The 14863-nt window shown below is 41.9% G+C and overlaps 1 protein-coding gene across 4 annotated transcripts in view; it reads right to left on the reverse strand.

Annotated features, from left to right (window-relative positions):
* The window catches only part of dlg1a (discs large MAGUK scaffold protein 1a), a 68605-nt gene that overhangs the window by 13831 nt on the left and 39911 nt on the right, over positions 1–14863 (reverse strand). For all 4 annotated transcript variants that reach the window (XR_010013188.1, XM_062998061.1, XM_062998063.1 and 1 more), the window contains 6 exons: positions 13892–14036; positions 10309–10435; positions 8599–8755; positions 8044–8146; positions 3065–3179; positions 763–939 (listed from right to left, as the gene is read on the reverse strand). Coding sequence is in view for 3 of the 4 variants with exons in the window: in XM_062998061.1 (XP_062854131.1) it covers positions 763–939; positions 3065–3179; positions 8044–8146; positions 8599–8755; positions 10309–10435; positions 13892–14036 (824 nt within the window). In the remaining variant the exon portion in view is untranslated. The remainder of the gene's footprint in view (positions 1–762; positions 940–3064; positions 3180–8043; positions 8147–8598; positions 8756–10308; positions 10436–13891; positions 14037–14863) is intronic.

Raw genomic sequence — 14863 nt, forward strand, 5'->3', positions numbered from 1 at the left:
TGCTAGATGTGACGGCAGCCTGGCTTGTTTGCACCAAAAATGTCAAGAACTCACTACGGACTTTATCACAGACTGGACTGAACAATGAAGAACTCACATTTTTTTTTGCTAGTTATAACTTTCAGTTCAATTTAATTCTGTGTTTGTATGATTTGAGTAAATGCTATTTATTCAGGCTACCCAAGGAGGATGGGGGTCCCTGCTGAGTCTGGTTCCTCTCAAGGTTCTTCCTGTATTTAAAGGGAGTTTCACCCTCAGCTGCTCAACAAGGGTTTTGGTCTGTTGGTCCTGGAGTCTGTAAAGTTGCTTTGAGACAATGCCCATTGTAAAAAGCGCTATATAAATAAAATTGAATTTGAATACCCCGGACAGGTGCCAGTCCATCGCAGGGCTTCAGCCGCCCACCGCAAAGTGGCCGATCACATTTGTGTAGATGCCCGCTGAGATACGAACCTGGTGTGCTGGTGTAATAAACATGAACGCTGGAACCAGTAAAACTCCAGATGCCTTTATTGCTGTGCTTATGTTGTGTATTTAGCAGGAAATGCATCTATCAGCTAATTCCTGTGGAGCCCAAATAGATCAGAATCAGCACGTCTTACTATGGTGGCACCAGGACGTCCAGTCTATTGGCCACTTGCCTCACAAGTTGTTGGTTCCAGACCAGCAGGATTATGGGGCCAGACTGGTACCTGTGATTCTGCACTACAAAAGTTCTGAACCATTCGGGAGCTGAATGAAGAGGGACTGGTGCTGCTGTACCTCCTCTTACTGGGGATGACTCCGACCTCCTCCACCTCCCCGTCCGCGCTGAGGTTCCGGGCCTGCCACCACTCGTCGTCCGAGACGTTCAGCACGTGCAGGACGTCGCCAAACTGGAAGCTGAGTCCCGGACCTGGGAGACCCGAATCCTTCATCCTGTCGTAGTCGAACAGAGCTCTGCAACGACAAACCATAACATAATTCAGTAATAAAGGAGCAGCGTGAAATCACATCAGACTGGCTGGTACAGCAGGGTCATCTAAATTATTCAACAACGATTCAGCTTTAAAACAAACGTGAACGTAAATATAATTCATGTGGTTTGTTTTTACTCAACGTTAGTAGATATTTAAGACAAGGTTAAGCAGACGCTTTTATTTTAAGGTAAACGTTTTAAGGTATACGTTTGATCAGCTCCACTTATCATATAGAAGCACTTTGTAGTTCTACAATTACTGACTGTAGTCCATCTGTTTCTCTACATACTTTGTTACCCCCTTTCATGCTGCTCTTCAATGGTCAGGACCCCCACAGAGCAGGTATTATTTAGGTGGTGGATCATTCTCAGCACTGCAGTGACACTGACATGGTGGTGGTATGTTAGTGTGTGTTGTGCTGGTATGAGTGGAACTTTTAAACACCTCACTGTCACTGCTGGACTGAGAATCGTCCACCAACCAAAAACATCCAGCCGACAGCGCCCCGTGGGCAGCGTCCTGTGACCACCGATGAAGGTCTAGAAGATGAGCGACTCAAACAGCAGCAATAGATGAGCGATCGTCTCTGACTTTACATCTACAAGGTGGACCGACTAGGTAGGAGTGTCTAATAGAGTGGACAGTGAGTGGACACGGTATTTAAAAACACTCATACCAGCACAACACACACTAACAGTGATAGCTCAGTGGTTAAGGTACTGGACTAGTAAACAGAAGGTTGCCGGTTCAAGCCCCGCCACCACCTAGTTGCCACTGTTGGGTCCCTGAGCGAGGCCCTTAACCCTCAATTGCTCATCGTGTTCCGCTCATTTTGTAAGTCGCTTTGGATAAAAGCTTCTGCTAAATGCTGAAAATGTAAATGTAAACACACCACCACCATGTCAGTGTCACTGCAGTGCTGAGAGTGATCCACCACCTAAATAATACCTGCTCTGTGGGGGTCCTGACCATTGAAGAACACGGTGAAAGGGGGCTAACAAAGCATGTAGAGAAACAGATGGACTACAGTCAGTAATTGTAGAACTACAAAGTGCTTCTATATGGTAAGTGTAGACCATAGACCCCCCAGCAAAATAACTAACTAAATAAATAAATCTCTGAAATATTCAGTCGCTCTGATCCTACACAGCTTGTGTTTAAAAATAAAAGCACCCGGAGCAAAGTGGTGTGCAGCCAGCCGTACCCTCACTCAGACGAACAAGCACCCGTGTGAGGGCACTCTTCTCTTCATTTATTAAAGTACTGATTCACTCCGGCTGAGCTCGACAGGTCTAACACCACCACGGCACTAAAAAATCATACGTTTATTTCATTTAAGTCTAAATAATTCTGTAGGAAAGAGGCTGCAGTATAAAACGTGGATCATTTTATTATTAATACGACTAATATTAATGATAAACACCTGACAGACGGGTTCACTTATTTACGTTTAAAACAGAGCAGAACATTAATGTACTGAACCCAAACAGGAGTCACATTTGGGTCTGTCTGAAACCTGTCTCTCTCTCTACACAGACGCATTTCCCATCATCCTACACTCCAGAGAAGAGGGCGTGTCTAAATCCTTAGCTCCCTCAAAATGCTCCTAATGAGGCGCCTTAATTCTGAGTGATGATCTGACTGAATGACGAGGGAGCGTCCGACGCCTCCTCAGCGCTGAAGATCAATCCCAGCATTCAGTGCGGCACGACTTTCCTCACAAAAAACTACGAACGTGGCGGACGGATCCATGCGAAGCAACCAACGGAGTTCTTTTCTAATGTAAATAAATTCTGGTTGATGTTTAATCTGTATAAGGTGTAATTATACCAGTGTGGGTTTATTTGTAAATTGGGGCGTCAGGGAGAGTTTAAGCATTTTCGGGACACGGAGGGAGACGTTAGCCGGCGTGCTAGTGTCGGTTTGAACGTTCTGATGCTAACTGTGTTAGCTTAGTAAGTAGAGCGTCTAAATAATCTGATCATGAGCTCCAGGTCTGATTAGAATCCTCTCTACTGAGGAGCTGATCAGGTAGGTAGAGGGGAGCAGGGCGGGTCACCAGGTTCTCACACAGAAACACGTCCACATTACATTAGAGCTGATACCTGATATAGAGCGCCCTCTTCTGGCTGGCGTGCAGTGAGCCGGAGCCTGAACTGATACTGCAGCTCATCATCTGCTCCCGGAGGTCATGGATTTTAGCTTCGAACCGACTGTAATCTGTAATAACAACAACAACAGCATGACGTGTGTGTGAACCTACTGAGGAGTGATCAACCACACACACACACACACACACACACACACACACACACACACACAGTGAGAGGAGAGGTGTGCAGCGTTTTAAATAAACTGAACGAGGTTTAATCTGTTTATCTCCTCTGGGACTCTGAGATTCCAGCTGTCACATCAAAATGCTGCAAAATTTCCTCAATCCAATCAGCACAAAAACGCCTGATTCACTTCTACTGTACATCAAACGGCATTCAAACAGCACTGTGATTAAAATAAATAAAGTTAATAATTAATAATAATAATAATAACAGTAATAATAATAACAATAATAATAATAATTATGAGAATAATAATATAATAAGATAATAATAAGTGTAATAATAAAAATAATTATGAAAATAATAAAAATAATTATGAAAATAATAATAATAATAATAATAATAATAATGACAATAATAAAAATAAAATAATAATAATAACAATAATAATAATAATAATGATGATAATAATAATAAGATAATAATCATTGTAATAATAAAAATAATTATGAAAATAATAAAAATAATTATAAAAATAATAATAATAATAATAATAAGATTAATAATAATACAACAATAATGAAAATGATGATAATAATAATTATAATATTATTAACAATAATAATAAAATAATAATAAAAACAATACAATAATAATAATAATTAATACAATAATAACTAATAATAATAAACATGAAAATAAAATAACAATAATAATACAAAAAAAAAAAAAATAATAATAACATTACCAATAACAACAATAATAATAACAAATGTAATAATAATAATACTAATAAATAATAACAGTAATAGTAATAAAAAAAACAGTAATAATGATAATAGTACACGTGTGCAATACAATATAATTCGGGTCAGCAATAGTACGGTGCCCCTGGAGCCAAGAGGTTTAAGTGCCTTGTTCAAGGGCCCAACAGTGGCTGAGCCGGGATTCAAACACACAAGCTTCCAGCTGATAACCCACAGCTCCACCGACTAGACTCCCACTGTTCTCAAAAACTGTAAATGCCGATAAATAAAACAACATAACGACGATAAAAATGCATTTTAGAGCATTTAGAATAAACAATCGTCCTACATTTACAGCCGAGTTACTGCAATCCAAACCCGGTAAAGATTTAATAACTAAATAAACCCACCAAACACGATGTGAAGCTAAATACGATCCATTCATCACATCTCTACACCATCATTCTGTTCTAATCCCGGTTACATCAGGTCGAACCGTCGGTACTTACACTGATTCACTCTGAGCTCTGAGATGAACGTTCGGAGGAGAGAGAAGCAGAAGTTCCTCTCAGCTTCACTGCTTCAGCTCAGGCGTGTGTGAGGAGGGGACGTGGTGATGCTGAAGGGCAACACCCAGTTCACACTTATCTATGTGTGTGTGTGTGTGTGCGCGCGCTCATGTCCCTCCCCTCTATATGTTCGGTTCAGTCCTGTGCCAGTACGGTGCATACGTTTGTAAGGAAGAAGCACTTTATTTTTATTTTGGTCGTTCATTTTGGCACCCTAGTGCCAGCCTATCGCTGGGCATCACACACTTTAAACTGCTTTTGAGGAGACACCAAACAACACGGATCAGAAGACATCAGTTGATCAGAAGACTGCTGTTTACATCGGCAGCGACTTTCGCCTCTTGTCGCCCAAATCACTGATCGCTCGTCGCCCCGTGTTTACACCGGAAGCCTCATCATCGCCTGTGGGTGTTTGGTTATACTGGTTTAACTGATGCCAGCCAATAAACAAAAGCTGGGGCGGCACCGCGGTACTTTACTGTCTCGTATCTACAGATCGTATAGAAAAAAATCTGACCACAAATCAGACTGATAGTTTTTTTTTGAACGAAGGTTTTGAAGCTCTTGGGAACGTTGGGTAACAACAACAGCTCCGACGTTGCCAGTGTGTGGATTATTATTATTTTGTGTTCTGGGTCACAGATGATGCGCTGCAGCTTTATTTACAAATTCTAGTCAGGTTGGATCCACCAATCCCAGAAGCCCAGGGGAGAAAGAGCTAATCCCCTTCTGGATTAGAGTCAGTGTTCCCATACACACAAATACAAAAGAGAAGAGAGAGGAGGAGAGAGAGGAGGAGAGATAGAAGAGGATAAGAGAGGAGGAAAAATAGGAGAGAGGAGGCAAGAGAGGAGGAAAAAGAGAAGAAAGAGAGAGGAGGAAAAAGAGGAAAAAGGAGAGAGAGGAAAGACAGGAGGAAAAGAGAAGAGAGGAGAGAGAGGAAAGAGAGTTGGAATAGAGGAGAGAGGAGAAAGAGGAAAGAGAGGAGGAAAAGAGGAGAGAGGAGAGAGAGGAAAGAGAGGAGGAAAAAGAGGAGAGAGAAGGAAAGAGAGTGGAGGAGAGAGGAGGAAAAGAGGAGAGAGGAGAGAGAGGAAAGAGAGGAGGAAAAAGAGGAGAGAGGAGAGAGAGGAGAAAAAGAGGAGAGAGGAGAGAGAGGAGGAAAAGAGGAGAGAGGAGAGAGCGGAAAGAGAGAGGAGGAGAGAGAGGAAAGAGAGGAGGAAAAAGAGGAGGAGAGAGAGGAAAGAGAGGAGGAAAAAGAGGAGAGAGGAGAGAGCGGAAAGAGAGAGGAGAGAGCGGAAAGAGAGAGGAGAATGAGGAAAGAGAGGAGGAAAAAGAGGAGAGAGGAGAGAGAGGAAAAAGAGGAGAGAGGAGAGAGAGGAAAGAGAGGAGGAAAAGAGAGAGCGGAAAGAGAGTGGAGCAGAGAGAGGAGGAAAAAGAGGATAGAGAAGGAAAGAGAGAGGAGGAGAGAGAGGAAAGAGAGGAGGGAGTAGATAAATATAAAATAAATAAATGCGTCCCATCCACCCGTTATTATTATTATTGTTATTATTATTATTATTGTTTTACTGTTATTATTATTAGTTATTTTTTTTTATCATTATTATTTATATTATTATTATTACAATTATTACAATTATTATTTATTATATTATTATTATATTTATTACTATTATTGATTATTATTATTTTTATTACTTTGCTATTATTATTAATATAATTATTTTGTTAATATAATTATTGTTATTATTTATATTATTATTACAATATTATTATTATTTATTATTATATTTATTATGATGATTATTATTATTACATTATTTTTAATAATGTAATATTTTTTGTTATTACTGTTCTTGTTATTTCTTATATTATCATTGTTATTCTATTTTTATTATTATCATTATTATATCAATGTTTTATTTATTATTATGATTATATAATAATTATTTTATTATATCTTATTATTATTATATTTATTATTATTATATGATTATATTTATTACTAGTATTATTATTATTACTATTATATTTATAATTATTATCATTGTTATATTTATTATTATGATGATTAATTGTTATAATTACTTTTAATAATATCATTATTTTTGTTATTACTATTATTGTTTTTTTATATTATCATTATTACAGTTATTCTATTTTTTATTATTATGACTATTATTATGATTATTATATTTATTATTATTATAATATTTAGTATTATGAATTTTATATTCATTATTACGATTATTATATTATTATTATTATTATTATATAATTATTATATTTTATTACTATTATTATCATTATTATTATTATTATTGAAGGTTTTGAATATCAGTATTATGATATAAATAATAATAAAAGATGTTTGATATTTTGCAGCCCTTGACATGATTCTATTCCCTAAACATGATCCACATCAAGCTACAAACACAAACCAAATAAAGATTAAACGTCGTGACAGAATCGTAGCAGGACAGCGGGAGAGGAGAACATGAGCAAACACCAGAGAGGGAAAATATGATGACATGGACATAACCGGTTCCCTCCTACAGCTCCGGCGTCTGCCCTGCCCACCACGCCGTCTAATCTCTCTTACAGAAATAGCAACCGTCGCTCCGCCTTCAGAGAGAGAGAGAGAGAGAGAGAGAGTCCAGTCCTGCCTAAAGCTGTCCGGAGAGCATGATGGGGTGTAAATTCAGCACCAAAACTACCCCACTGCACCCCACCCTGCCCCACCCTGCCTCACCCCTTTGTAAAATACAAAAATTCGGGCAGCGATCTGTTCATGAGAATGAGCTGTGAGGGCACAGAGAGACGCTGGTGGTGATGATGACGGGTACAGGGCCCGGAGCCACGCGAGCAACACAGCTCTAATCAAACCATGTCCAACAACAACATGACCACACACACACACACACACACACACACACACACACACACACACACACACACACAACACACACACACAACACACAACCCACAACACACACACACACACACACACACACACACACAAACACACAACACACACTCTCTCTGTCTTTAATCAGAGACGTAACGCAGGTTTTGAGCCAGAGCTCTGCAGGAGAACCTCGAGCAGACCAGCAGATCTTCAGCTCTACACAGTAATCCAAGTCACGACAACAACACCAAGCTGAGGAGCTCAGTCCTCCAACCACCTGGTCCTTACTGACCACACACACACACACACACACACACACACACACACACACTCATACACAGCAGATAATAAAAATAAAGAAATAAAAATAATCGAAAACAAGCACAAGTGGCTAAAAATTCCAGATCTTTGCAGCATATCTGATAAACATACTGGTCCAGCACCAGTAAGAGATTTATAGACCAGTAACGGCAGCTTAAAGTTTATTCTGTAACATCCTGGTATCCAGTGTAAGGATTTAATAATTGTTATCGTCTTCTGAGGATAAAGCCGTGGCAAAAATAAAAATGAACCAGGACACACACTCACCCTCGGGACTGTACTGAACCACTATGCTGACAGTCAGACCGGCGTGTTTCAGCGCTGCAGCGGCCTGCTCGTGTGTTGCGCTGTGCAGATCGACACCGTTTACCTGCAAAACACACACACACACACACACACACACACACACATCGTTAACTCTGCTATCGGGATTCCTTAAACCTGCTGCAGTTACGCCCTCTGCTGGCTGTTTGATGGACCACACGGGGAAGGAATTTATAGAGGACTGATTTTCCTCCAGGATTTTTATTAGGATTTTTGACAGGAACACGACTGATTTGTGGTCAGATTGTGTTTTCTATACGATTTACTTCAAAAGCTGTTGGGGGGCTTTAAATGTGCAAGGACTTAAAGGGGACACATTATTTTTGGATGGGCCATAAATTTTGTTAAAAAAAATCAGTTGTAATGACCACAGATGTGTTTAACAAAAAGAAAATCAATAAAAACACTTGAGTATCACTTATTTACACTCAAGTCTGTGTTTAGAAAACACACGACCACAACTGTGGGGATTCTTTACTGAATCTTCACGGTACTTACAGACATGATGCGGTCTCCTCTCTTCAGGTCTCCACACAGGTCAGCAGGTCCTCCGGCCAGAATGAAGGAGATGAAGATGCCCTCCCCGTCTTCTCCACCCACGATGTTAAAACCCAGCCCGGTGGATCCGCGGTGCAGCACCACCTTCCGGGGCTCCCTGCAAAAGTGCACATATACAAGTACATGATTGGTGTGACTTCAGCAGTGATCATCTGTAGTGCTTTTGTAGTTATAAATGCTTAATAATAATAATAATAATAATACTAATATTAATAATAATATTTTATAGTGACTCTTCTCACCCCCTGGTGGACATAAATAAAAATACAGCACTCTGTATAAACGTAACACTTCCTCCAGTATTGTGGAGCCGGGGGTTCACAACCCACTTTATACTGTATAGTCCGTTTTTCCAGAGCAGTTATAAGATATTCTTTAATGCAGGTGATATTTTTACGGCACTGATGAGCTTTAAACTGAAAAAACAATCTAAGCTATTGACAAAACGACATATTAAAAATTATTAATATTTATTAAATCTTTTTTATCTGTCAAGAAGTTCACTATAATGATTTACAACCAGTGCTGATGCTTCAGTGTTTTTTCTTCAGTGCAAAAACAAATAAATAAATTCCTGTGACTGTCTGAGTTTATTTTAGTACTCAGATTTTTGCCCTTACAAAAGCATGCGAGTAGGTGGGTTGGCTCGTATAAACTGGCAGTACTGGCAGCCCCACCAGGACCTTGCAGCTCTTGTGATTGTTGCAGAATAAATCCTCGATCTTGAAGCGGCTCTTTCTAAAATGTAACACCATTTGCATGACCAAACATATACTTTTTAATCAGCTTCACTGAAATAAGGGCGTGTGGGGTGGTGCAGCAATACGCCTGCACAGATACGGGTTCGAATCGCAGCAATTATATTGGCAGTCTAATTGGCTGTTTCTAAAGAAGAAACTGGGCTCTGTCTGCTTTGAAATCAAGCGAATAAAAGCGAGTGTTAACGTTAATAATATGCAACTCAGAAACACGGTGGAAGAAATGCAGTTGCTGACCTGAGTCACTAGATGGCAGCAAAACGCCATAAATGCGCCTCTCAATTTAATTTAATCTTTATTTATATTTATGTATTTATATAATTTTCTACAACACTATTATTCAGTCTTAATGTGCAAATAATCACATTTAAAAGTGTTTTTTAAACATGGTAGCTTATAATAAAGGCAACTGTTGTTTATTGTAATGGCTCTGACGAGTTTGATGACGTCACACTTTCAGTAGGGCACAAATCCCTCCATTAGTGTGGATTAAGTATGATAAAGCAGAGTGTTGGATATGTTACCCTACCCCCCCGGCCCCCCTCAGGCCTGGCTGAGCCATCTGTGAGCCAGGCTGACCAACAGCACTTACAAAACACAAATAAATAAATAAATAAAAATGCTGAATGGCTATAGGCTAAGAGTTAAAGTAACAGGGCGTACAGTAATACCAGGCTCAAAATAAAATCCACAACCATGATAACCATGCAGTGTGCCAAGTGGGTTTGTAACTGCTTAGTAAGGATGAAGAAGGGCAGGAAGAACACATTCCCCCATCCTACCAACCCCGGAGGTCGTTTTGATGAACCCAAACCTGAAGAGGGATGAGAACATGCAAAAGCTACTGCAGAAACAAAAGAAACGGAACTCAGACATGGTGAGAGAGGGGCACCTTGTGATGTCATCGTCACCCAGCATGCTCCTGGAGATGGGGGAGAACCGTGATGGCGTGCCGGGGGTTACGGACTGGCTGAGATATGTCGGGGTGCTGATGTGATTCTCCATGTGCTGAGAATATGCTGAAACACAGCAGAGAGAAACGCATGAGCGTGTTAGCCTAGCAGAAAATGAACAGAGTAAAGATGCACTGAACTTAACTCTATATGCACAGAGCGCCGGACACCTGACCACGGCGACTAGAATAAATAAATGAATCATTTGCATTTGATCAGATTCCAGGACTCTTCCTTTAATCAGCTAGCTTATATTTTTAAAAACACACGGTACAGCTTCATGTTCGACCATGTCGTTCCCTGTCATTTAAGGCTGCGATTCTCTTTACTACCAGCAGATGTCGCTAATATTCACTCATACTAGTCTGCATCCACATACACCGATCAGCCATAACATTAAAACCACCTCCTTGTTTCTACACTCACTGTCCATTTTATCAGCTCCACTTACCATATAGAAGCACTTTGTAGTTCTACAATTACTGACTGTAGTCCATCTGTTCCTCTACAACTTGTATAGCAGTGTAGATTTACTGTCTTCTGAAAATAACTCAACACACAGCCATTAATGTCTAAATAGCTGCAACATAAGTGAGTACACCCCACAGTGAAAATGTCCAAATTGTGCCCAAAGTGTCAATATTTTGTGTGACCACCATTATTATCCAGCACTGCCTTAACCCTCCTGGGCATGGAATTCACCAGAGCTGCACAGGTTGCTACTGGAATCCTCTTCCACTCCTCCATGATGACATCACGGAGCTGGTGGATGTTAGACACCTTGAACTCCTCCACCTTCCACTTGAGGATGCGCCACAGGTGCTCAATTGGGTTTAGTCCATCACCTTTACCTTCAGCTTCCTCAGCAAGGCAGTTGTCATCTTGGAGGTTGTGTTTGGGGTCGTTATCCTGTTGGAAAACAGTTTTCGAAGGGAGGGGATCATGCTCTGTTTCAGAATGTCACAGTACATGTTGGAATTCATGTTTCCCTCAATGAACTGCAGCTCCCCAGTGCCAGCAACACTCATGCAGCCCAAGACCATGATGCTACCACCACCATGCTTGACTGTAGGCAAGATACAGTTGTCTTGGTACTTCTCACCAGGGCGCCGCCACACATGCTGGACACCATCTGAGCCAAACGAGTTCATCTTGGTCTCGTCAGACCACAGGGCATTCCAGTAATCCATGTTCTTGGACTGCTTGTCTTCAGCAAACTGTTTGCTGGCTTTCTTGTGCGTCAGCTTCCTTCTGGGATGACGACCATGCAGACCGAGTTGATGCAGTGTGCGGCGTATGGTCTGAGCACTGACAGGCTGACCTCCCACGTCTTCAACCTCTGCAGCAATGCTGGCAGCACTCATGTGTCTATTTTTTAAAGCCAACCTCTGGATATGACGCCGAACACGTGGACTCAACTTCTTTGGTCGACCCTGGCGAAGCCTGTTCCGAGTGGAACCTGTCCTGGAAAACCGCTGTATGACCTTGGCCACCATGCTGTAGCTCAGTTTCAGGGTGTTAGCAATCTTCTTATAGCCCAGGCCATCTTTGTGGAGAGCAACAATTCTATTTCTCACATCCTCAGAGAGTTCTTTGCCATGAGGTGCCATGTTGAATATCCAGTGGCCAGTATGAGAGAATTGTACCCAAAACACCAAATTTACCAGCCCTGCTCCCCATTTACACCTGGGACCTTGACACATGACACCAGGGAGGGACGACGACACATTTGGGCACAATTTGGACATGTTCACTGTGGGGTGTACTCACTTATGTTGCAGCTATTTAGACATTAATGGCTGTGTGTTGAGTTATTTTCAGAAGACAGTAAATCTACACTGCTATACAAGCTGTACACTGACTACTCTAAGTTATATCCAAGTTTCATGTCTATAGTGTTGTCCCATGAAAAGATATAATGAAATATTTGCAGAAATGTGAGGGGTGTGCTCACTTTTGTGATACACTGTATGTATATGTGTATATGTGTGTATATGTGTATATGTGTATACGCTCTTCTAAGCTTTAATAGCAGTATCTGCACCCAGGCTAATTCTAACACTGGGGCAGTAACGCTGAGTCACTGCATCATTGATCACCATCACTCAGCGCTTCTGTAGCTGCACAGATCAATTCAGGGGCGTCCAGAATAAAATGTGGTGCACCGGTGGATCAACCGGCATCAAAAAAAGTAGATCCGCTCAGGGGAACTGGACTAGCGCCAGTGCTTGGCTGTGATGTTTTATTTTAGCGCCTTCGCTCCAGAAAAACCCCGAGGGAGGGAAGAGCTTCACCCGGGTGGAGAACCAAGAACCTGCAGTACTTAAGCGTGGGAGACGTCCATAAAGATCTTTAATATGAAGTTAAAAGGAAATCTAATTCATTACAACTCTCTAATTAGTTTTACATTTTAGCATAATGTCTTTATCTCAGTCTGCGTCCAGTGGACTTAATGATTTTGGTTGATGTCTGACCCATGTGGGGTTTGATGCTACCTGTGATACTGTGTTCCAGTCGGTAGGGCAGGTATCTAGGTACACAGCATTTACTTACAGCCGTAACATTAAAACCACCTCCTTGTTTCTACACTCACTGTCCATTTAATCAGCTCCACTTACCATATAGAAGCACTTTGTAGTTCTACAATTACTGACTGTAGTCCATCTGTTTCTCTACATGCTTTGTTACCTCCTTTCATGCTGTTCTTCAATGGTCAGGACCCCCACAGGACCACCACAGAGCAGGTATTATTTAGGTGGTGGATGATTCTCAGCACTGCAGTGACACTGACATGGTGGTGGTGTGTTAGTGTGTGTTGTGCTGGTATGAGTGGATCAGACACAGCAGCGCTGCTGGAGTTTTTAAACACCGTGTCCACTCACTGTCCACTCTATTAGACACTCCTAGCTAGTCGGTCCACCTTGTAGATGTAAAGTCAGAGACGATCGCTCATCTATTGCTGCTGTTTGAGTCGCTCATCTTCTAGACCTTCATCAGTGGTCACAGGACGCTGCCCACGGGGCGCTGTCGGCTGGATGTTTTTGGTTGGTGGACGATTCTCAGTCCAGCAGTGACAGTGAGGTGTTTAAAAACTCCAGCAGCACTGCTGTGTCTGATCCACTCATACCAGCACAACACACACTAACACACCACCACCATGTCAGTGTGACTGCAGTGCTGAGAATCATCCACCACCTAAATAATACCTGCTCTGTGGTGGTCCTGTGGGGGTCCTGACCATTAAAGAACAGCATGAAAGGGGGTAACAAAGCATGTAGAGAAACAGATGGACTACAGTCAGTAATTGTAGAACTACAAAGTGCTTCTATATGGTAAGTGGAGCTGATAAAATGGACAGTGAGTGTAGAAACAAGGAGGTGGTTTTAATGTTATGGCTGATTAGTGTATACTCATAAATAATAGAGGTGGAATGCTTGTTTCTCCTCACTGTACACAGTAGGAGTACTAATACATCTCAGAGTGAGTCAGGTCTGAGGAGTGAGTGTAAGCGAGGACACTCACGGTCGGTGAGGTCAGGAGGGGAGAAGCTGTCGCTCAGAAAGACGCTGATTGGTTGGGCCACTTTTAGGTAAACCACATCCGTCGTGTTTTTCAGGGCGGCCACGGCGTCCTCGTGCGTCACCTCCTCGAGGCAAACGGCGTTCACCTGCAGCCCATACACACAACAATCCTATTAGTTACGTTTATAGTAAATAAATCGTACAGTTCATCCATTTACACACACATTTATCTGGTCAGGGTCACAGTAAGCCCAGTGATTGTCTGTCTCACAGTTACTGATTCTTGAGGTAAACACATGCTTCTGGACTGTCTGGGGAAAACCAGAGCACCTGCAGGAAACCCAGCAGACACGGGGAGAACATGCAAACTCCACACAGAAAGGCACAGACCGCTCCACTTGGGAATCGAACCCAGGACCTTCTTGCTGCGAGGTTTAGTGGTTCAGGAACTGAACCGTTAAAGTCGTTTTGGATAAAAGCGTCAGCTACATGCTCACTCACTCACTGTCTTAACCGCTTATCCAATCAGGGTCACGGGGGGTGCTGGAGTCTATCCCAGCTTTTCAATGGCCGCATGGCACACAGTAACACCCTGGACGGGGCGCCGGTCCATCGCAGGGCAGACACACACACACACCCATTCACCTATAGGACAATTCAGTGTCTCCAGTTAACCTGACTGCATGTTTTTGGACTGTGGAAGGAAACCGAAGCTCCTGGAGGAAACCCAAACAGACACGGGGAGAACATGCAAATTCCACACAGAAAGGACCCGGACCGCCCCGTCTGGCGTTCGAACCCAGGACCTTCTTGCTGTGAGGCGACAGTGCTACCCACCGAGCCACTCTTGCCAAAAACACCACACTAGGTAAATAAACCAGGTAAATGAGTGTGTGATGGTTTGTGATAGGCAGCGGTGGCTCAGCGGTTAAGGTACTGGGCCAGTAACCAAAAGGTCGCTGGTTTAATCCCC

The sequence above is a fragment of the Trichomycterus rosablanca genome, chromosome 6 (assembly GCF_030014385.1).
Source record: "Trichomycterus rosablanca isolate fTriRos1 chromosome 6, fTriRos1.hap1, whole genome shotgun sequence".
NCBI classification, from domain to species: Eukaryota; Metazoa; Chordata; class Actinopteri; order Siluriformes; family Trichomycteridae; genus Trichomycterus; species Trichomycterus rosablanca.